At 31.2% G+C, this 25,299-nt stretch overlaps 1 protein-coding gene across 3 annotated transcripts in view; it reads right to left on the reverse strand.

Moving 5' to 3' along the window:
- Positions 1-25,299, reverse strand: part of LOC118184749 (tyrosine-protein phosphatase non-receptor type 9-like) — a 147,225-nt gene that overhangs the window by 58,249 nt on the left and 63,677 nt on the right. For all 3 annotated transcript variants that reach the window (XM_085810679.1, XM_085810677.1, XM_085810678.1), the window contains one exon: positions 4,388-4,753. In XM_085810679.1, the coding sequence (XP_085666805.1) occupies positions 4,388-4,753 (366 nt within the window). The remainder of the gene's footprint in view (positions 1-4,387; positions 4,754-25,299) is intronic.

Here is a 25,299-nt window from a genome sequence, read left to right on the forward strand (position 1 = left end):
AAAAAGGATTGTAAATTGCATTTAAAATGGATTCAAAAGAGATTTTTTCTTGACATCTGTACGCACATATATATCTCACATAAATCAAGGACGAGTAACCACAGAACATTGAGATTTTGTATATGAGACTGCTATAACATGTAGCTGTGCACCTCTCATTTTCATTGCAATACGCTGTACCAATCATTACCTGGCTCAGTGAACTTAGTTTTTTTTTTTTTTTTTTTTTTTTTTTTTTTTTTTTTTTTCCTTATATGTTGCTAAATTGTGCATTTTTTTTCTTTAAAAATGATAGCATTATGTGGTATTTATGTTCCAGTTAAAGTTTTTACACTTTTACTCATGGAATAGCTGTAGAATTATCAACAACTGAAAAGTTTAAGTGGGCGAGTAAAGTCTAACCATTTGTTCATATTTGAACCTCAGTACAATAGTGAATTAAGTCAATTTCTGCACCTTCACTATCTTTTTCACAAGTGGGATCAAAAGGAAATTTTCAGTTTTGTGCATCGAAAAATCTGCCTTCTTGCTCAATAGCCAAACTGCTTGTTTTTGAATAGAAACTCTAACTTTAATTGTAGAATTTTTTTAAACTCTTTTAACCGTATTTTGTGTTTTTCTGTATTTTACAATTTTTAATGAAAATGTTTTGAGTTTTTATATAGTTTTGCTTAGCCGTGAAGTAAGAACTGAACTAACTGAAAGAGAAATTTATCTCTAATGAAATTCAAGGAATTTAAATGAAATGCAACAAAAAATGTGTATAATTTAATAGGCCATACAAGGAAGTTGTGGTATCCCCATCAGATTTTTTTCAGTTACACAAAGCAGATTCATGAAAAAAAAATAAACTAAATTAAACTAATAACAAATAACTGAACAATAAATTTAAGTAACAGAACATATTTTATTTTGGGCTCTGGCTGAATTAAAACCATATATGTATACATAAAAGAGAGTCAATTAAAATAAAATTAATGTAATTAAAAACATATGAGTCACGTTGTTATTATATTTACACAAGAAGTGCCCCCTCATATAAGTCCGACAAAGGATGGTGAAAGAGAATGCTGGCCACATTGCTTCTTTTAATTTTACAAAATTATAAGATGTATAAAATGCATGTATATTTCGTCATGTACAGAGAATAATTTATAAATTATTTAACAGTTCAGAAAATTTTTAAGAAATTAGTTATTTTAACAGAAAATTAGTTAAATTTTAACTACTTCGATTTTACATAAATTAACTTCATTCCCATTTGAAATTTCATATTTAATCATAATAATTATTACTTGTAAAATTTTTTAGGAAGTCAACTATTTTGGATTTCCTGAAAATGTATGCTCTTTTTAAGTGGGCATTCACCTTGTGGGCTTTTGTCATGCAGTTTTCTAACAGGCTGCTGGCTATTCAAGTGGGGAACCATTTATGTTGGTTTTCGTTTGCTCCTATCTGTGTGAAAAAGCAGTTAAGACAGCACAGCTTTGCTTAATTGCTTTAACCTCTTTCTAACCTTGAGTGCCAAAGAATGGCCTGAGAGGAAAACCATTAGAGGTTGGGGAAAAATAAATTAAAGAGGATTTTAGACATTTTTGTTATTTACTAAAAAATAACAATATCTAAAACGTTGGCTGAAATTAAAAAAAATATAATATTCCTGCATTTTTAGTCTATTTCTTGAAATGACTGAAAAATGAAAAGAATGAAATATTACTGAAGATGATTTGAAAATATTTCTTAACCGTTTTAAAGCCATAATTCCCTATTTTAGCAGTAGAACTGAATCTAGTTAAATGTTTTGTTATATACTGCCCATTTTTTTTAACTTCTAAAGCAGTAGGACCACTGTTCCACTGCTCTGATGGAAAATAAAAATGTAACAAATGCATAACAAAAATTAATGTACATGCTTAATTAAAAACACAGACAGCCCTCTTTAAATGTGATTATTCATAGTTTTAAAGGACTTTGGATTTCCATAGATGTGGTAGTCTTAGAAATGTGATATTTACTGCCAATGTTTGTTTATCTTCTCAAAAATACAGGTTGCTTTCAGAAGGCGACTTCTTGGAAATGTCGGCAATAGATAATTCACTATAATTATTTTCTAACAGATAATGGAAGTAATTTAATCTAATATTAATTATAAAATGAATATTTACATTAAAGGAGATTTAAGAGCAATATAACTGTAATTTTTCTTTCACAATCAGCTGTTATATACGAATAATAGTTTTCTGTATATTTTTTCATTGTATATAACTGATACCCAAGTGCATTTAATATACACCAAATTCAAGACAAATTATTGAAAATTACAATTTGAAACATTAATAACAATTTTGTATTATTATAAATAATATAATTAATTAATGATGAATTTATGTAATATGTATACTTCGAATCTAAAAATGATGAACTTTGAATTATATGACTCGTATAAATAGATATTCATATAATTACAAAATTTTATTAAAAGTAAATGTATAGTTATTTGTAATCTTTAAAAACTCTAATAACATGATGCATATTTATTACCATAATTTGAGGTGACTGTACTCAAATTTGTACAAGTGCCCCCTTCCCCCCCCCAAAAAAAATAGTGTAAGCTGGAAAAAATTTGTTATACTGTAAACAAATCTATCCCAGGGTGGCTAAGAAAAATCATTATGCTGATTCATTTTTTGAGAAATAATCTCTCTTTAAAATGAAAGAAAATTTTGACAATGCAGATTAATGACTTCTTTCACACATTTCTTGATGTAGGCCTCTAAAATGATTTCAAATAATGGCAATTAAATAAAGGGAATGCTACTTATAGTCAGCATACCCAAGTCTAAGAAGTTACTACTCAACATTTGAGTTCAAAAAACTAACAGAGGCTTAAAATATCTTGCCATATCTATAAAATACATTTTTTATTTTTTTCCCTGTTCTTTGGTTAAATACCATTTTGACCGTTTTTTCACAATGAATTTTAATTATATTTAATCTAAGCCTTATAATGCTAAAAATAAGACGTAAGGAATTTCACAATGATATTTTTCGTTTTCACAAACACATACTAAAATTAAATAAATAAATAATAAAATACATTTTCAGATTTATCATTGAAACATTACAGCTAATCACTTAAAGCAGAAAGTCTATTTGCTACTTAATAAAGTAAACAAATAAAGTATTAATATCTACAGACAAACATATTTTTAAGACATTAAAATTCAGACCTGAGACCTGATACTCCACTTACTTATCATGATTACAATTATAAATACATGTGATAAAATTCATGTTTCCTTTTGATTATGTGGGCTTATATCAATGGGCACTTCCAGCAGTGTGGGTACAGTCAAAAGTCGTTAATCCGGACTCGTCGGATTCCAGATTATTGATTTTTCCGGATTATAGATCATCAGTTTAAATCTGGTAAGATGGCATGCAGAAATTATAAAATTAAAAATATGAAACCGTAATTTATGAAATAAAGAACAATTATGATCTAAAGGGTATCAAAATTTACAACAACAAACAAACAAAAAAAAGCCTAATATTTATTTGTTTACTTTATTAAACATTTCTTTCAATGTAAGTTGTTCAAGTTGCTTCGTTTTATGTGATAATACTTTCTCTTTAATTCTATAAACAGACATAATTTCTTGTTCAGTTACAAAGTTCCGCTGTTCAAGTCCTATAATTGCTGTGTCGAGAATACCAACTAATTTGTCAATCGAAATTTTTTCATATTCAATAACCTCTGTGTCACTTTCTTCATGCCTTTATCGAATATTGCCTATCGGAAGCGAATTATAATGACGAGGAATTTGATTTAAATCACATCAAAGACGGAGTACATCGAGATGAAATACTACATTTAGTAAGGAATTATAAGCCAAATAAAATAAAAACATCTGCCCTGAAGATAAGGATAGTGCTGATAGATCAACTTCCAATTCATTGTGCGCCACTGTTGAAATTATAAACAGTGATAAGGATGCCTAATATCTGCATTCTCCTTGAGTTATTTACAGCTATTTATTTTGCTGTATAGTTTGCTCTAGTTTATCATATTACAGAAAAGCATTTCAGAGCTATTTGCTTAAGGGAAGGGATGCCTTCAAGGAGGACTTTCTAAGGGGAACTTTCTTGTATACACATTACACATGGTGAAAACCACAAAAGTGGCTTGCAGTCAGCCTGTTTGCTGAAACCCCAACTGAACTGTTAGTGTTCAACAATTTTACCGCTCAACTGCTTTTGGGCCTATTCTGGTGTATGATTTTATAACTAATAATAAATTTCAACATTTAAAGAGACATACACGAACCCATAGCTCCCAATAATATCAACATTTTAAATCTAAAAAAAGTAAAAGTATTCCACTTACAACTGATACTTGTAGTAAGTCTTCTTTTAAGACTTCCACCTCTTTTTCCCTCTCTTCTGAATTGTATTTTTCATGCACTGAGTTTTGACGTTCACTTGTTTCATCTATGTCCATTTCACTATCATTATAACTTGAGTTTATATGGATAACACCATTTTCTGAAATTATACCATTAAATGGTAGAGGTCCATTTTGTAAAGTAGGACTAACTGACTCAGATACTTCATCAAGGTACCGATTTGTTGTTGATTTCAAACAATGCTGTAGCCATGCTTTATGATCTACATGAAAGCTGCCTCCAAGTTCTTTTGGCAATGATGTAGGAGGTATATGTATGCATAACTGTGGAATGCTAACCATAAACACCTGTAAAAAGTCAGAAAAATATTTAGTTAGTTCATTAAATTAAAATGACTACTTTTAAGTCATATCAAAAGCATTATTGATTGGTTCTAATATGTTTGCTAGATTTAGTTCCATTTCATATACTGATTACATAATTTACTGATGCTAAAATACGTATAAAATATATCTTTTACTTAACTAACAGATCAAAATTTCTTTGCAAAATTAATTCTGTTGAAACTCACCAAAAAAGAAAGAAAGAAAGAAAAATTGGATAAAACATATAACAATTTGGGTAAAAGCTGGAAACCTTTTCAAAAACTCAAACTAAAAACAATAATTGTTAGGGAATTTTTTCTCTTATGCGAGTAATTAGTTTAACCCTAGAGTACAAATAATCTAAAATTTACAATTACAGTCAAATCTACCATTAGTAGAAACTTATAAGACAAGGCTTTTGTCCATTAACAGGGAGTATCCCATAAATGGAAGTGTCCTGATCTTTTACTTTAAAGATCCAAGTATTTATAACTACCTAGTAATGAGAAGTGCTCACTAGGAGAAGTTTGACTGTACTATATATTATAAAAAAGAGGGATAAAGTGAGAGATAAATATCTACCATCTACCCAGTACAATACTTCTTACCTACAACAAGATTCAACATACCACATTTTGGATACAACAAGGCTACTGTTTCTTTGATGATACTTTTGCTAAATGCAAATGTAAATTCTGCATTCAAAAGAAAACAACTTAAATTATCAGTAAAGAAATTTTATAATTAAAAAATAAATTAAGATTAAGAATGAACATGAAAAGTGATATAATACAAATAAAAATGGTACTTTTTAATTATCAGGCACCAAAATGCTTAATTTGTTTTAACCTGGAAGCAGTATTTAATTTAATGTTATTATGTTAGTTTCCTTTAGGGCCACATCTTGGGAACAGGGAAGACTGCTACCTGACTAAAATTAAATTCACATAGATTGCTTCTTTTCTGCATATATAAATCCACACAATAAAAAGACAATGATCTGAAGCTAAAAATTTGGATTCCACAGATACCACATAATTATCCCCAATAAAAAGTTTAATTTAACTAAAAAATTTAAAGAGAAGAAAATTTTATAAAAGCACTTTAATTTTTTTCCCTTCATAAAATACACATTATGTTCCTGATTTACATCTTCATGCTTACTTATGGTGATGTGTATTTATTTTTTGTACACAATCTATCATATTTTGCAGTTTTTTATACTGTTCACTGCTTTTGAAATACATAAAAATAGATTTTGAAGATTGAAATTATATACACAAGAATACAATTCTTTTATTTGATGCAAATGCTTGTTTCTTTTAGAGAAACCTTTACTATCAATACAATGCAGGTTTACTTCTAATAATGCTAGCTTATATTATAATGAAGTAATTCTGTCCTTTGCTAGAACTGAATTCAAAACTAGGCAATAAAACAGCCTAAGACTGGTGCAAATGCTGAATGAAACTACATTGAATTTAATGGCAGTTTGATGTAGATCCTTCATAATAAAACATTTTTTTTTCATAATTTTAAATTTTACACTAGCGTGTTCCTTTTCCAATCAGTTTTCGATGCATTTATGAAAACTGTACACTACATGAGAACAATTATGTGGAACAAAATATTTTCATTTTTAAAACATATTTTTAGAAAATTTTCTCTTTTTGATTGATTTTATTTTTGCACATGTTTTCTTCCCAATTGTTTACTCCTTTCATATTTGATGTACCAGAAACAAAGAAAAAATTTGAAAGGGTGGCTGATTAAAAATTTAGTGACTAACAGTAGTTTGCACCATAAAAAACAGCTAATGCCTTTTTAAGAATATATTTTGACAATGAATAAATAAATAAATAAGCAAAATAAAACCAAACTATTCCTTTTTGAAATAAATATTAATATTTTCATATTTAGATCATATTTCATATTTAATTCTGATTATTTTTATAGGAAAAGAACATTTAAATATAAATGATCCTCACTATGAAACAAAATTTCATAATCTTCAGAAAATAACGATAAAATAAAAAAAGCAAGCTTATTACATCATATAATTTCATTTAATTTACACAATTAAAATAAAATATCAGAAAACAGCCAACATTTCAGATTCTTTTATTCCTAAAATATAATAATAATTGTTTCTTTCAAGTCAAGTTCCACTGATGAAAATGGTAATTTATTCTTCAGACAACTAATTTACTGTACAGGCTACATAGGCCTGTACAGGATATAAGATGGTGGAGCAGGACATAAAATGCTTGTGTCTGAACTTTTCTGGTGAGTCGAATAAATGTGACAAAAAATTTTAAATAATTGATCATAAATCAATAAGTGAACAGACAAACAAACACGCAAACATTCTTCTTTATATGTATAGATTTTGTAGAACTTACAAATTTTTTATTAACAAACTACGATTTGAAAGTGAGCAGTAGCAACACGTTTTGAAATAAAGCATTTATATCTCCAAAGTGCAAGACTGTTGATACTTGGAAAAATGAGTGCGAAAATTAGTGCTTTCAGAGTTTTTCATTAATATTTTGGCTGATTAAAGTCGTACGAAGATGGAAATAGTCAAAATGGCTTTCCAAGAATTTTTGGAATTGAGAATAATGTATTTAATATTTGAAAATTTTATTTTTATTTCATTGTAAAATCTAGACATTTTTTATTAATAAACTCTAGGATTTGAAAGCCAGCTGTATCAACAACCTGTAAAATAAACAAGATTTTCATCTCCAGCTTGTGAGACTGTTGCCACTTGGAAAAATGAGGGCAAAAATTATCGTTTTTTCAAGTTTTTAATTAATATGTCCGATTTTAGCTACCTTTTCCTGAAAAAATTGGATGTCGACCTTTTCCAGGACCCACAAAAGAACTGTAGAAAGTTTGGTGATGATAGCTATAGTAGTGACTGAGTTACTAGCAATCAAACCCACATACTTTCTTCTTTATATACATAGATACTGTGGCAAACAGATGGCATCCCCCCTTTTTACGAGGAGAGCGTTTTGCGACATCACCTACATTTCAGCTGCACCTTAATTTTCTTACAGTTGCGTTAAAAATTTGTATATAGTAGATGCAAAGAATAAAATGTTGGTGTTAAAAAGTGTCGCCTCTGTTTTTTTAACGTGTAAGTTATTTATTAAGCAACATAATTGGCGAGCCAAGCCAGGATGGATGTCACAGGGTGACATTATCGATTTTGACACTTGATTGTTTATATAATTTATGAAAATAACTGAGAAGTTCCCAAGTGCAAACATGGAAGATTTGGAAATAGCAAAACAGAAGAGGAAAGCAATTAGGAGTGCATTTACGAAAACAGCGAATAAGTTGGAAGACCTGATACGATCAGATTCTCCGGATTTGGACAATTTATAAATTTATTTAGATCAAATTTCAGAGAAGTATAAAACTTTACAAAATACGCATGACTCTTTTTTGGAACTTCTACAAAAAAAGGCTGTACTCAAGAATATGAAAGGGAATTTAGTGCAGCTGAAGAATATTACAATAAATTATGTATGTTGAAAGTAAAAGCCAAAAGAAAAAAGAATAAGTGTTCACAGCCTTCTACTGGTTCAACAGATAGCGGTTCTTCATCAGGAATAGTTGCGACCGCGAAATAGAAACTACCTGAGATCGAACTGGTGAAGTTCGATGGAAACCCTCGAAACTGGTTGACGTTTTGGACGAGATTTAGTAAAATACATGAAGATACTCGCATTGACAGGAGAGACAAGTTTCATTAGCTACTGCAATCTACGAAACCCAAGACTGCGCCAAGAGCAATAGTGGAAAGTTTTAATGCTACGGAAGAAAAATACGAAAAAGCTGTGGAATATCTCAAAAAAACGATTTGGAAATGACAACGTTTTAATTCAAATTTATGTTAAAGAACTATTAAAACTGGTAATCAATGACAAACAAAAGACAGATTTATTAACACTTTATGACAAGTTACAAACTCAACTACGTGCATTGGAATCACTTGGTTTAACTGAAGATAAATTTGCAGTTGTTTTACTTCCTTTAATGGAATCAGCACTTCCCGCTGCCTTAATACAAATTTGGGAAAGACAATGAAGTATGTCTCCTCAGAGGTAAGAGTGATTTGGATTCATTAATTGATTTTCTAAAAAGGGAAGTAGAAACTGAATTTAGAGTTAAACTTAACCGTGATGTTTTCGGTTCTGATAAAGTAAGTAATAAATAAAATAAGTTTTTTGACACAAAACCTGCTATTCCAACTGCATGTGAACTAATTAATGCAAATAGTAGTAACACAGTCAAAAGTCGTTAATCCGGACTCGTAGGGACTTTGGCGATTCCGGATTATCGATTTTTCTGGATCATCAGTTTAATTCTGGTAAAATGGCATGCAGAAATTATAAAATTAAAAATATGAAACCGTAATTTATGAAATAAAGAACAATTATGATCTAAAGAATATCAAAATTTACAAAAAAAAAAAAAAAAAAAAAAAAAAAAAAAAGCTTAATACTTATTTGTTTATTTTATTAAACATTTCTTTCAATGTAAGTTGTTTAAGTTGCTTTGTTTTATGTGCTAATACTTTCTCTTTAATTCTATATAAACAGACATAATTTCTTGTTCAGTTACAAAGTTACGCTGTTCAAGTCCTGTAATTGCTGTGCCGAGAATAAAGACTAACTTGTCAATCGAAATGTTTTCGTTTTCATTAACCTCTCTGTCACTTTCTTCATGCCTTTACCCATTTTTTGCAGCAATTCTACTTTTTGTTTGATGGACATCGAAACATATTTTCGCTTTGTAGATCCTTTGGGAACTCCAGCATCGGAAATTCTATTTGACATAATCGAAAGTTCAAGCTTACTTTTATAAAATTGCTATAACAGTCTGCAAAAAATAATAAGCCGGATCCAATTCGAAGATTAAGGAACAACGCAATATGCAACATTAACTGAAATAGATAATTAGATAATTTTAGCTTATACCGTCCGTTATACATTAAACGTGCATGCGTAAACGTATTATGCACTTGCGCACACGCATATGCGCAGCCGTAAAAATCTTACGCACATGCGCAGAAAGTTTGTAGCTTTGAGGTCCGGATTATGGGTGTCCGAATTAACGACTTTTGACTGTACTAAGTGTAATGAAAATTTTCAAAAGTATAAAAAGTTTGATACTTGTATTTTTTGTTAAAAATCCCAGTTGTAAGGATGCATCTTTAATGAGTTTAGAATGTAAGAAAGATATCATTGAGAAAAAGAATGTTTGTTTTGTGTGTAAGAAAAACCATAGAGCATATCAGTGTAAAGCTAAACATAGGTGTACCTTATGTAAAAACCGGCATTTTGTGATTACGTGTCCTGATTTGCCTTCTTCTAACAAAAAAAAAAAAGTCACAAAGTTAGAGAATGACGAAAACAAAGCAGGCATTCTTAATAACTATGTTAAGGTATCAGATGTATATCTTCAAACTTTAATTGTAAAAATTCACAATGGTTTTAAAGAAATGTTTGTATGAGCAATTTATGATAGTGGTTCTATGAAATCATATTTATGTAATGATGTTGCTCAGAAGTTAGATTGTAAGTGTATTGGTGAATCAAAAATTAAGCAATTTCTATTTGGTGGACTTCAGAAAATGTGTATAAAAACTATATTATTAAAGTAAGCAATATATATAGTAAATATAAGTGTAAATTAGAAGTACTTGGTCAAAAGAAAATATGCTCTGAAATTAAACAACTCCCATTTGGTTCATGATTACGCGAATTTAAGTCACATGGTATTAAATTAAATGATCTAGAAAATGGTCCATGTAATGTCGATAAAGAGATAAAATTATTAATTGGTGCGGATTTTGCTGGTAAGTTGCTAACTGGAAAAATTGTTCCTCTTACGTGCGGCATCAGCGCGGTGTATATGCAGTTAAGGCTGGACTGGATGGGTAAATTTAATGGCACTGAGCCAACTACGATAAATACTGCATCCCTTCCAATTCCTTCTCTGTTAGTGAAGTTTGGGTATTAGTGAATCTTCCGTAAGTAATACCAAAACTCAGTTACAGCAAGATACGCAGAAATATTTTGAAGAAACTCTTATGGTAAATTCAGACGGGAGGTAAGAAGTAGCATTACCTTGGGTGTCAGATAGCTCGCTTTTACCCGAAGACAAAGTGATAGCAGAAAAATGTCTTGTAAGTACTAAAAGAAAATTATTGACTACAGGAAATTTTGATGCTTAGGAGGCGTTTTACAGAACTGGTTAGCACTCGGAATAATTGAACAAGTACCGGATAAGAATAAATATATAGGTGTTCATAATTTGCCTCATAGAGCAGTTGTAAAGGAAAATAGTAGCATGAGTATAAGACCAGTGTTTAATGCAAGTTCTCATTCACCTGGTTACCCATCATTGAACAATTGTTCATCTACTGGGCCAAATTTAATTGAAATTATACCTTTGATTCTTAATAGGTTTCGCAAGAATTATGTTGGTGTCACTTCAGAAAAATAGAAAAAGCGTTCTTGCAAATATCTATAAGGGAGAAGGATCGAGACTTTTTGAGTTTTATGTGGTTCAATGTGGATAATCAAGAACAAATTGAATTGTATCGGCATAGTAGGGTAGTTTTTGGTATTACATGTATTCTGTATTTATTGGCTGCTACAATACAACATCATTTGAGATAAGTTCCAGAAAACTTGAGTCATATAGCGGAGATTTGGAAAACATCCTTTTACGTAGAGAACTGTGTGGCTATTATGAATTCAGAAATAGAAATGAGAAAGTTTGTAAATGAATCATCAAATAATTATGGCTTCGGGTCATTTTAATTTAAGATTCTGGAAAACCAATATAAGAAATGTTGTAACATAGGAAGATTATTCCATGGAAGGAGCTGTGCATGTTTTGGGCCTTGTCTGGCATACAGATACAGATGCCTTATCTTGCAAAATAGGTCAAGATATAAAATTAGATGACCCAATTACTAAAAGACTAGTTTTAGCAGTAGCTCATCAGGTGTTTGACATTATAGGACATACAGCTCCTGTAATGTTGATCCTAAAACTAATTTTACAGGAAACTTGGAATTTAAGGCTTAAATGGGACAATGTTCTTCCCGATGAATTAACCGAAAAATTTAGGTTTTGGCATAAAAAGTTGTACTTGCTATTGAGTATCCAAATACTTAGATGGGTAGGTCTCAAATCTATTAGTGAAGCTGTGAGTATGCACCTCTTTTGTGGCAGTAGTAAAAGTGTGTATGGTGCATGCATCTTTTTAAGAGTACAGAGTGACAAGAAGATAAAGGTTAATTTGTGTTGGGTAGAGGGCAGCAAACATTTTTTTCTTTTGCGCATGCATATTAATTATGCTGGCACAGCTGTCTCTTCTCCCGACACATCCGTCATTCGAGCGTATGGAGATGGTGAGATGATATATGCTGTGTGATGGTCAATATGATTTCCTGTGTGAACTTTTTATTCATTATTTGTGTAATTAAAGTGTGTTGTTCTAAATTGGTGGCTTCTTTACTCTAAATATGGGCCTCTGAACAACAGTTTGGTACACGAAAGATCGAGAGTAGTGGCTTTAAAACCTATTACGATTCCTCGATTAGAGAACTTCTTGCTTGTAATATTGGTTCTAGGTTATTGCCTTCAGCTATTAATGATATTGGCCTACATGAAGTTCATATTCACTGCTGGACTGACTCCTCGACGGCTTTAAGCTGGATACGGCAAAATTAACGTTGGGGAGCATTCATTTTTAATCGTGTACAAGAAATCAGATCTTTAACCTCCCCCACTGTATGGCAACATGTCTCTGATAGTCTCAATCCTGCTGATGTACTTTCTAGAGGTTGTTATGCAGATCAATTAATAGAATGAAAATGGTAGGAGGGACCTTACTAGAAGATGAGTGAAATTGGCCTAAATCTAATGATGAACCAGATGAGGATTTAGTTAATTCAGAAATACGTAAGACAGTTATTGTTACGTTGGTAAAGAATGATAATTGTATTGGATGGTACTATAAGTATTTCTCATCATTTAAGAAAATTGTAAGAATATTATCATGGATATTCAGCTTTTATAATCATGTACGTAAGAATAATAATAACAACTATTCTAGGGATTTGACTGTATCTGAAATAGAAAGGGGAGAAATAGCTTTTAATGTTATTAATACAAAAAGAGTCGTTTAATGGTGAAACGGATGATAAGCTAAGACGACTCAGACCATTTGTCGATAGTTTGGGTCTAATAAGAGCTAAGTCTAATGTTGCTTATCGTGATGACTCTAGCAGCTTTAAGTTCCCCATCATATTACTTTCTGAACAACCAGTAGTCAAAGCATTGATATTAAGTGCACACAAAGAGTTCTTGCATGCAGGTATTACATTGTTGATGTCGCATCAATAATGTAGTGGATCTTAAAATCATGTAAAACTATAAGAAACTGTATAAGAAAATATGTAACATATCAGAGATTTAAGGCTAAAAGAGGTGAGACAGTCCCAGACGTTTTACCAAATGATAGGGTTCGTGATTCAGCCATTTTTGAAAGCGTAGGATGTGATCTTGCAGGACTCTTGCATTTAAAGGATGGACAAAAATCATATATTGTGCTCTTAACCTGTGCGGTTTATCGTGCTATCCATATGGAACTGGTGACTTCATTAACAAATGAATCATTTTTTCAGGCTTTAAAGCATTTTATCGCACATCGTGGACACCCTACCACCATATATTCTGATAATGGGACAAATTTTGTGGGTGCAGAGAGAGTTCTGCAAACCATTGATTGGGACTGCCTCTGCTCTAAAGCTGCTGAAAAGAGAATACAATGGAAGTTTAATCCTCCATCTGCCGCTTGGTGGGGTGGATGGTGGGAGCGTTTAATAAAAATTGTAAAACAAATATTGAGAAAAATTTCAGGTCGTACTTCTCTTGATTATGAGGAGTTACTCACCATGTTGTGCGATTGCAAAAGAATTGTCAACTCAAGACCACTTACATAGGTGTCTGACGATATTTAAGATCCCTTGCCTCTAACTCCGGAAAAATTTCTGCATGAAACTCCACAGTAAGGTGTACCTGATATTGACAGTGTGAACAAAGAAAAATTGAGTAGAAGAACGAAGTATCTCCAGAGAATGAGAGAAGTGTTAAGAGTGAGATTTCGCTCTGAGTATCTGGGGCAGTTAAGACAGCAGTCTGTCAGAAATTACAAAAATAAACCTCTCTCTGTAGGTGAAATTGTCTTGCTGGAGGATCAAAATAAAAACCGTGCATATTGTAGTTTAGCACGCATCACTCGGGTGATCCCTGGTCGAGATGGCAACATTGTAAAAAGCAATAATTCAGAGTTCTTGAGACCAATACAGAGAACAGAGATTGTTTAGATTGGAACTGGATAATAGAGTAGATAATACTCAAGATGATCAAATTCCTTTCACCACCAATAGTGGTAGAGTTGTAAAATCACGAATAATGTAATTCATGTCTTTGAGTTATTATGATTTTTTTGTGCTATTATTATTGTTGTATTATTATTCCTCGGTATTAATTTTTATTTCAAGTAATATGATTCAAGTATTAAGTAACTTACTTTGTTATGTAACCCTGATTTATATTGATGTAAGATTTATGTTTTGAGTGTGTAGCACCCACTCAAAAGGTGGGAGAAATGTGGCAAACAGATGGCCTCCCCCTTTACAAGGAGAGCGTACTTGCCCCCTCCTAGAGACTTGGCAGACAAAAAGGAGACATCACCACGTGCATGCGCAGATACATTTCAGCCAGACCTTAATGTTCTGACAGTTGCGTTGTAAATTTGTATATAGTAGATGTGAAGAATAAATGTTGGTGTTAAAAAGTGTCGTCTCTGTTTTTTTAAACCTTTAAGTTATTTATTATGCAACAGACACAGTTGAACCAGTGTTCCTTTTACTAGTAGATATGGCTTGCACGAAAAGAAACAAACACAATGCTGTTTCCAAATGCAAAGACATTCATGTTGCGGGGAAAAAAAAAAATGGAAATCGTGTTGCAGCATAGACGTTTGGCTGTTGGTGAAAGATAGAACGGATGACGATGATTATTATTTATTTATGGATCAGAGTAACAATGATGGTGAAGACCAAACAGAATTCGATGATGTGCCTGAAGATTGGAAGACGAAGATGGTGAATTTTTCATGCTATCCGATAACGAAAATTTTTAAGTTTATAAGGCATGTCATTTCTTTTAAATAAACAGCATTTAGGTACATACAGAAATCTAATTTTTTTTAATGCTTCTTCCTTATTTTTAAATCTATCATTTTTATACCCAGCGTATAACACATATCCGTAAATTTCGATCTTATATTTTTGTATTAAAAGTGCAAGTTATATGCCAGAATACATGATAATTAGTCTTTTTGCTAAAATCCCATGGGATCTTCTCAACTGCTAATAGAATGAAGAAATGGATGACTCTTTTAATTCACCTTTTTCTGAATGGGAACTCAAATGTGTCATTAAGCAACTGCTACAAAGAAGGAGTGCACGACTGGATGGAATCCCGTCGGAGTTGCCAGAGTTACTCATCAATCTTGGTCTCAAGTCTTACTCAGTCTTATTAACCTCACTTGGACTACAGGTATTACCAGTGTGTGGCATAAAGGAGAAATAACACTTATCCTCAAAACTGGTAAAGACACAGATGTTTTGACTAGCTTTTGTCCAGTTTCACTTATTAGTGTAGAGCATAAACTGACTGAACACCTCATTGTAAAAAACTCTATCACTATCTTGAGAAATTCTGTTGTATTTCTGATAGACATGCTGGTTTTAGGAAATATAGAAATAATACTGAACATACAGCAAGATTCACACAGAAGATAAAAGCTGGCTTTCATCTTAAAAAGAGTACTACAGAGTTGGTTTACTTCCAGAAACCCTTTGATAGAGTGTGGAGAAAAGGCCTGCTCAGGAAATTAATCAATATCGGCATTTGTGGAAATATGTTATCGCTGGTTTAAATCTTTTCTGAACCAGTGCTTTATCAGAACTAAATTTGGATCAGTTGTCTCTGCCTATAGACAAACTAGACAAGGGCTTCTTCAGGGTTCGGTCCTGAATCCTTTGCTCTTCAACATCATGACCAACGATATTGTTCATTATCTTATAAATTCACACCCTGGGATGCAGACCCTTTTCTTTGCTGATGACCTTGTTTTGTGGTCTGCTGCCAGGACATTCATATTATCCAGGATTCGCTTAACATTGTCCTTGACACCCTTTCAAGTTGGTCAGAAAACAAAGAAATGATTGTAACTTTAAGGTTTTTACCCTTAGTACCAAACCTAAAGAGATAGAGCTATTTTTTGGAGAACAACAGCTCCACAGGACTCAAGAGGCTACATACCTGGGAATTGTTTTGGATTCCAGGATAAGCCGGAATAAACAGGCCAACGGGATACTGGGTATAGGCAACATGAGAAATAAACTGCTTAAAAGGCTTATCGAGGTAAAGTAGGGATACTACTCAAGATCTACTCTGCACCACTTATAAATCTTATATTAGGATTGCTGTCGAATATGGTGGTGAATTTCTTCATAGCTGCTTCTGAGTTAATACAGAATGGTGCTGAAACTACTCAAAATAATGCCCTGAGAATCATCACCAGTGGAGCATTTTCTTATCCAGGCTATGCAATTGCAAACAAATATTCAGCCTCTAAATTATCGAAGGAAAATGAGTGCTTTCAAGTTGGTCGAGAGATTGATCAGGTGTGGTGATTGCTGGACGATGTACAATCCTGCAAAACGCACATCTTTTTGCATGTGAAAAATGAACTGTCTGATTTTTTTTTTTTTTTTTTTTTAACACTTCTTTTAATAAGGTGCCACTACTTGGGACTGGTGAGTTTCTAAGACATTTTAACTCAGTAAATTATAATTTAGACTTAGTTCTGCCAATCAGTAAAAAATTCTATAATGAGACAGAATTGAGAATGGCTGATTTGGCTACTAATGGAGAAAGATTTCCAACAATGCAACTGGTTGCATTGTGTACACCAATGGTTCTGTAACAGGTGCTAATAGTAATACTGGTACATGGGTTTTAGCTTCAGTGTGGCTGTTGGTGCAAACTGTACCAACTATGATGCTGAAGTGGCTGCTGTTCAACTGACTTTCACTGAAATCAGTAAAAGAGATTATCAGAACATTGTGATATTTATTAAATCACAGACATTTATTAAAGCAATTTGTTCAGTCATACTTTCAAACAATGAGTATGTTCTAAATTGTCAGCTTGTGATAAATTCTCTAATAAATAATAGTCATAACGCTACTCTGCAGTGGAACCCAAGTCATTGTAAAATCACGGGTAATGAGTTTGCTGACACTCTGGCCAAGGCTGGATCTGTACTTCCCCAACCCGATCCTCCTGTTTGCTATCACAGTGCTAAGCGAATCATCACAACCAGGCGTAAAGCTCATCTTGTAGAGAGAAGAATTGAAAGGAGAAGATTTGGGATTCCATAATGAAGAATGCCATTCCTACCTAAGCTCTGTTGGTGTCGCTAACTTTAGATTAAACACTGGACATGACTACCTCAGGAAACATCTACACACATTTGGTTAGCAGACTCTCCATCTTGTCCGTTATGTCATATTCACGACAAGTGCGGTAACCATTTGGACACTTATTCTGGACTTAATGACATGTAAACCCCTAATGCTGTAAAAAATTATTGTACTTTTTTAATGTTTCCAAGCTGTATTGGGCTGCCTTAAAAAAAGAGATCTATTTCAACATGACTAGAATATTAAAAACACCTAAGAACATTCAGTAAATTTCAGATACAGCATGTGCTTCCTTTTTATCTCTAATCTTATTCAATATTTATTAGCCTACAGTAAAACTAAAATTTCTGTTTACTTAACATTTGTACATATGAAAATATGTACAAATTTTTATAATATTTATTGTACACTTCTTTGTTAAAAATATAAACCTATACAATTTATTTTTTCTTTGTTTGCTTTCAATAATTACTTAATAATCCAAAATTTGAATAATTACTTTCAAATTTGATTTTAATGCTTTTATAAATCTGAGAATTTATTTAAAAAAAAATATCTTTTTACATCTGCCAGTAAGTATATGATCATATTTAAACTAAAAACATGCAAATATTGAATAAAATGTTATATAAAATAAAATATTTGGGACTAAGTGTAGGATGTTTTTGATAAAAATCTTTCTGAAAAGTTTACATACTGCATAAATACACTACTCATCAAAATTGTCCAATGATGTAATTTTTTTTGCTAATTATTTGCAACTGAATGAAAAATAGGACTTCTATGCATAGGTTAGCACGTAAAATATGCATATTAGGTGACTGATAAGATATTGGGCAATGGATGCATTTTGGAATTTGGGACAAAGTGCTGTTAAGTTAATGTGATTTTTAAGAATGATCAGTTTATATTAGTTACAATATAGTATAATTTTAATGATGGGAAAATGTGTAAGTTAATTGGTTGATAGGAGGGAAAATACAAATGGAGGTCGTTCAAGATTTGAATATACCATAAAGTATAGTCTCAAAAAATTAGAACTGCTTTTTAAACAATGAATCAGTTAGTAGGCAAGCCTAGATTTGGGCAACCAAGAGCAACAACAGCATTTAAAGATCATTTTTTGTCATTGCTGGCTCAAAAAATCCATGAATAGAATAGAATTAGTTTTTTACCACCAAGTTGTCACAGAAACTCAAACCAGCCACACAACTACGACATGAAGGTTTCATGAGGTTGGACTTTTACGTACTGAAATCAATGTTTTGCGGCCCACTCATTTGATTTTCCAAAGGGGCCTGTTTAACCTAACATCATCATCATATGTTCAGTGGAGCCAAAAGAAATGAAACAGTACATTGTTTATTGACATGTCTAAATATAGCCTGAATGAAATGTCATTCTAGATATGTTTTGATTTGGATGGGGTGAAACAAACATGCAGCTTGCTTTCTTTTGTTCATGAAAAAGGCCTGTTTTCATGGAAGCAGTTTCATAGTTAAAGGTGAAATCATGAAAAATAGTTGCATAGAGCTGTATATCTTTGATGGATGTTTTGTAACTGCTCACAAATACATGGACGAAAACAAAGAACGTATGGCCATTAGAGGTGTCAATGGCCCAAATATTTTGCTAATGGATGACAATGCTTATGTATTAGCAAATGCTTTGCTAATTATCCAATGCTTTTGAAGAAAGGCATGCAATTCTAGACTAATAAAAGACTTGATCAACAGTTTGATAAATTCTCTGAACTCAAAATGTGAATTTGGTATTTCAGTCTGAGGTACCATATATCGTATTAAAGAAAGATTTGCAGCAAAATAAGAGAAATAAGTTTCCTTTAATGTTCTCTAAAATTATCATTTCTAAATTTTGAAAATTTGACTTTATATTCAATATTTTGAGAACTAACAAGCATGACGATTTATGTACAAGTATTTATGTATTATGTTGTACAAGTTGTTTCTAATAATTTGTTTAATAACAGTTTTATTTCTGTCATTATCCTTTAATTTTGATGGACAGTGCAGAAGTAAACACCAAGTTAAAAGTTCACTATAGGTAAAAATTCTAAAATCTCTTTGGCAATGAAACTTTTTATTCATATGGATGAACCAGACAAAAAATATTATATTTGTGATCTATAAATCTAAATTTCAAAGTATTTTAAGAAATAACAAAACTAACTGTAGATAATGAAGCCAAAACAAAATTCTGGATGATATTACAAATTTTTACTGAATAAATTAAATGTTTGATAAAGAAATAAAAGAAAATGCAAGATATTTCTTCCAATGCATACTTGTGCATCCCTCACAACTAACATAATTCTCAAAATATTATGCTTCAAAAAGACTATAAAAAAATATTTTAGAAAATGATGCTAGGATGGCTCTTGTTGAATTATAAATTAATTGAATGTTAAATTATAATCAGAAAATTGTGTCTTTAAAAAAAAAAACTGAATAATGTTGCAAGTATGCAACATTATTCAGTTTTTTTTTAAAGACACAAAAAACTAAACACCTTGGAAACAGATGTCACTCAAAACAATGAAGGTCAAACTCATGAAATTTGTGCTGCAGAAAATAATCTTGCTACCTTCCAAAATAGAATGGAAATACTCTTACTCATGTTTCCTTGGAAAATTATGTCAAGAACAGTGATGCTATTTCAAATGAATAAACCTACAGTGACAAAGATATTAAGAAAAAGTACTATTTCAATAGAATATCAAATAACTTAAAGACATTATTCCAGCAAAAGTCTGTTTTAAATAGTAAAGTGTTATAACATTTAAAAAATGTAATTTACTAAAAAGGAAAATTTTATAACAACTGCTGTGATAAAATACAAGAAAAACTGAAATTAATGAATGTTATTTCTCAATTAATAAATTATTAAAAAATTCCTATATATCATGGATAAGATTTGCTTCTTTAATTAAATGCATAAATAACATTTTGTATACAGTTAATACAGTAAACAATCAAAAAAATAATTTTTTTTAAGGTAAAAAAAAAAAAGCAAATTTTATTGTTGCATCTATCTTATTGTTGCATCTATAATGTATTACAGAAAAGAATTACATAATTTTTGTTTTCTAAATTCTGCCAGTTATTACAAAGTTTAAATAATAAATATACCAAATAAATTAACTTCTGCTTCATTATATATGGTTTAACTATACAGCAGAGTCACAATTATATGTCACAGCATAGCAAAAAAAATGCATCAATCGGTAACAAGAACTGCAAGTTGTGAATATATTCTTCTGCTGTAGCTCTCAGCTACTATATGGTGAGCCCATCTACGTTATGATTAATTTATCCATTATTCAGTGAGCATATTTGATCATTGTATATGTATTAGTTTATCGTTATTATCATTGAAAATCTGTCACTTTTTGAACGTCTTCTCTAAAGTAGTTCATGTTCAATGGCACATCTCCTCTAAAATTTCATACACGGCTAGTAATCTGCGATAAGTGCAACCCCATCTTCCCAACTGTATCTGCGTCAGCCATCCATTACAATTCATGTGTATGCGTTTGTGAGTGGTGTGCCTAAACTGACAAATGTTGTGGTGTTTAAATGTTGAGATTTACAAAAGTATAGAAAATATGGTGATGAAAAGAAATTTGTTGTGCCAATGGAACAAAAACTTCAGGTAATCAAAAGATTAGATGAGAAAGACAATGCAGAAGGTAGCTGGCAACTTTGACACTGGATGGATAACAGAAGAAGACTGAAAATGAAGAAATAGAAAAATGGAGCACATAAAGAGTTAAAAGGTATGCATTAAAAGGAAAAAACAAAAAACAAAAATGTGACTAGAGTAAAGCTTTGTATGCTTGGTTTACACAGTTCAGGGGTAAAGCTTTGCCTATTTTACGCCAAAACGCAATGCACAAGTATTTTCATACTGATTTCAACGATGGGGACCCAAATTTAGCAACTCTGCTAACTGATGGTAGAAATGCTACAGTATCATCAATATGGAGAAATCGTAATAAATGATGATGATACAACAGAAATATTCCACTGTGATGACAATGCCCCAATAATAAATCAACTAACAGATGTTTAAATCCACGGTCCCAAATCCAGAAAATATCACTACTGATAGAGAAGAAAGTCACAGAGTAAATTTTGTTTCCTTAAGGTTATAAATTCTTCATTATTTCATAAACAGCTTTTCATGTTTTTAATAATTTCTGCATGCCATCTTACTAGATTTAAACTGATAATCCTAAATCCAGAAAATTCCCAAATCCAGAATCACTGAAGTCCTGATGAATCCAGATCTCAGACTCTGCACTGTATAATCAGCAACAAGAAGAATTGACAGAATTATACTGCAAAGATGGTGAGACTTGGCAGGGAAGAAATGGCATTTATCAAGAAAGCAGACTATGATGAAAAATGTCTTTCAATCATCACAGGACTAACTTTCGAAGTACTGTAATACTGTATTTAACTTCAGATTATTCTGTGCTTAAGTTCATTTTTCCTGTCTTGTTGTAAAACACGATTATTACGCTAATAATCTGTACAATGATAACATAGTTTGATGTTTACTAGGCTTTTTTTAACACCTCCCCATTGTTAGACATTTTCGCCTATCTGTTCTGTCTACCTGTTTATGTCAGATAAGCGAGACTCTACTGCATAATGTAATTATCTTACACACACACACACATATATATATTATGCAAAATTACAAATTCATAAAAATGTTTGCTGATGTTTTCTTTTGCTTCATATTCTTTGAAATTTATTTTATACTTCACTGGTCGACAAACATGCAGGGCCACCGTGACCCCATGTTCATCGTCTGCAGCTTATTTAATATAAAAAATATGAAGTGCATAAAATGCTATTTTAAATTGCATTTAAAAAAATATTTCTAACAGGAAGGAGTGTTCCCATCAGATCCTAGCAAACAATAAGAGCACTACAAAAGATCATTATGCAAACACACCGCACCTTGAAACCATATACATAAAGCACTTGGCCTACATAACAGTTGGATAAGCTCCCGTATAATATAGTTGGATTTCTAAGTTATCAGAGATATTCTACAAGATGTGCAATTTTAACAAAATGCCATAAAATTTCAGAAAATATTTTTATCGATTATGCTCTTAATAAAAATATTTTATGGAAATAATGTGAAGGATAAAATTTATGATGCCCTTTTCATCCAGATGCCAGATTTTTTTTTAAACTTGCCCATCAAAGTCAGCTATAACTTCAAAATTTTTCCGACTGCTCATAACTTAGAATAAATATTCTGCACCTCACAAAATTAAGAGAAACAAAGATTCATATTTAATTATCATCAATTAGGTATTGCTCAAGACAGTTTCTAATATACCATACAATGATGGCTTATAAAAAATTTAATTTGTTTAACAAAAAAATTACTAAAATTAAAATCAGACAAAAAAATTCAATGAAAAAATGAAATTATAAAATAATCCTTTCAAATATACTAAAATGAAATGAAATTCATTTAAAGATCTATGAAACTTTTATTTTTTTAAAGTAATCGCAGAAGCGTTTTACTTTTCAACAAATGCAGAAAATGCGAAACATTAAACAAATGTTTTAATTCTTGTCACTTTACCAATTTTTATAATATGTTATATTTTTATGAAATAATTGTTATAGTTTTCATAAAATACCATGGAATAAAATGGTAACTAACTGTAATTCCCTGCCCCCTAGAAAAATTTTAAATTATATTCAGATAAAAGGTAAACTTAAAGGACTATTTAATTTTGAACTATCAGAAACATTCACAATAAATTTCCCTCATTAAAAAGATTTAAACGTATATGATATAGAAAAATAAATAAACACACACGCACACACATGTCTAAAGGAGAACATTTTCATGTTAACTCTTATTCAATTAAAGAGCTCTCATAATATTTTAAATAACTAAAAACAATCAGATATTAAAATAAAACTATTTCTTATATTCTAAAAAACTTTAGCTTTAGGAACATTTACTATCTACCAAACAAAAAATTAATTAAATATTTCAATACTTCTACCTTCATGTGCCCAAATAACTTATAACTAATTTCTAATATTAATGTAAATTTTTCTTCAAAATTTGTCTATGTTACAGATTCCTTTTAAAAGAAATTTTAAAAACGGAGATAATAGTTATTCTATATGGATAAATGACAGCTAAAATATTTTTATGATTTGCTCATGCATTTTGTAAAACAGGCAGGAACTAAAGAGTTACTAATAAATAAAAATTAATGCATTCAGAAGCAAAATTTTATATTTTTTGTACAATCACAAGCTATAACATTTCAGCCATTAACAGAGATGAGGGAACAAGTACGAAAGTACCAACAACCAAGAAAAAACCATAACTTAAATCGACTTGAAACGTATATTTTGAATTTATTTTAAAGCCTTTTAAAACTATTGTATACGAATTCAGCATCAATATCAAAATGAAATAAATTACTGGCAACACTATAACACAACTTAGGTGTTCATATGGCAAGGTAACTGATGTTATTCGAATTATGTACAAATTTACAGCCAGGCTATAAATATTTTTAATTACATGCATATATATATATACTCTCAAAATTCAAATCTGCAAATAAAGAACACTATCTTGAAGTTATATGTTCTTTGAAAAGAATGACGACTGAAATTAATCATTCATGTCTCTGGGAATATGCAAAAATAAATGGGAAGATTTCAGAATATTAATTTTAATGAAAGGTGAACCGTTATAATAATATTAAAGTTTTCAAATACACATGCATGTAAATAACATATGATTGATACTGACGTTTATATTTTAGAAGGGAGAAAAAATTTCTATCTCTTTTCTTACCAGTGTTTAAATCACACTTAACACGTTGACTGCCGTGCGCATTTTACGTGGTTTGCCCATGACGCCAACTTGAAATTTTTATTATGCGATGTATATTATGTCAAAATATTATCTACAGAAAATAATGCGAGTTATATAATCGTGCTTAATGCATTTTTCGTGGTGTGGGTCACCGGTGACTCCCCCCCCAAAGATCTGTAGACCATTATTGTGATTTATAATTACAATTTTTATGATTTATTTTTCTTCCAACCATTATAGTAACAATGGTACTATTTAAAAATTTATCAGTATTGATATTTACTCTAATTATGTATTTCACTATTGGTCATGTCGCCGGTGACACCCATGGTGCTGTAGCCAAGTTGAGTGCTGGTCACCGGTGACCCCCACGGCAGTCAACGTGTTCAAATCAGGTATTCAATTATATTACTTCTATTCTTTTGTGGTACCTTTGTTAAAATGTTCTCTGCTAAGAAACACTTGAAAGAAAAGGGAAGATAGGAAGGAACTAATTTACCTAATTATTCTCAAATGATTAATATAATAACTAATGAACAATACAACTGAAGTTTTGCTTAGATATGTTAAATATTTCTATTGCCCGACAACAGGGAAATTAAAACTTATTACAAAAGATTTTTAATTATTTAAAAAGCCTAAGAAACAGCATTATTACTAAAAAAGGCAACATAAATTTTTATTTTCCCCAAAAGCCAATATTGTTAATTAATATTAACAATAATCAATATTGCTAATTAATATTGTTAATGTTTGCCAAGTTATATTTTCTTTAAAAATTTAGGGCCTGCCAGTGGCCGAGCGGTAAAGTTGCTGAACACTGGTAGTTCCGTTCGAGGTTCAAATCCCACGAACTGCTGGCTGCATGGGCGTTCCCATGTTTGACATGTATATGAGTCAGTTTCCTTAGAAAGTCCTCCACGAAGGCATCCCTAACCCTTAGGCAGATAGCACTAGTGAGCTTTGCCATAAATAAATAAACCAAACCAACTTTAAAAATTCTAACAGTCTAAATATGTGGCGAGCCATTTTT

The sequence above is a fragment of the Stegodyphus dumicola genome, chromosome 2, assembly GCF_044657685.1.
Source record: "Stegodyphus dumicola isolate Sdum_Otavi_A_Nest chromosome 2, ASM4465768v1".
Lineage (NCBI taxonomy): Eukaryota > Metazoa > Arthropoda > Arachnida > Araneae > Eresidae > Stegodyphus > Stegodyphus dumicola.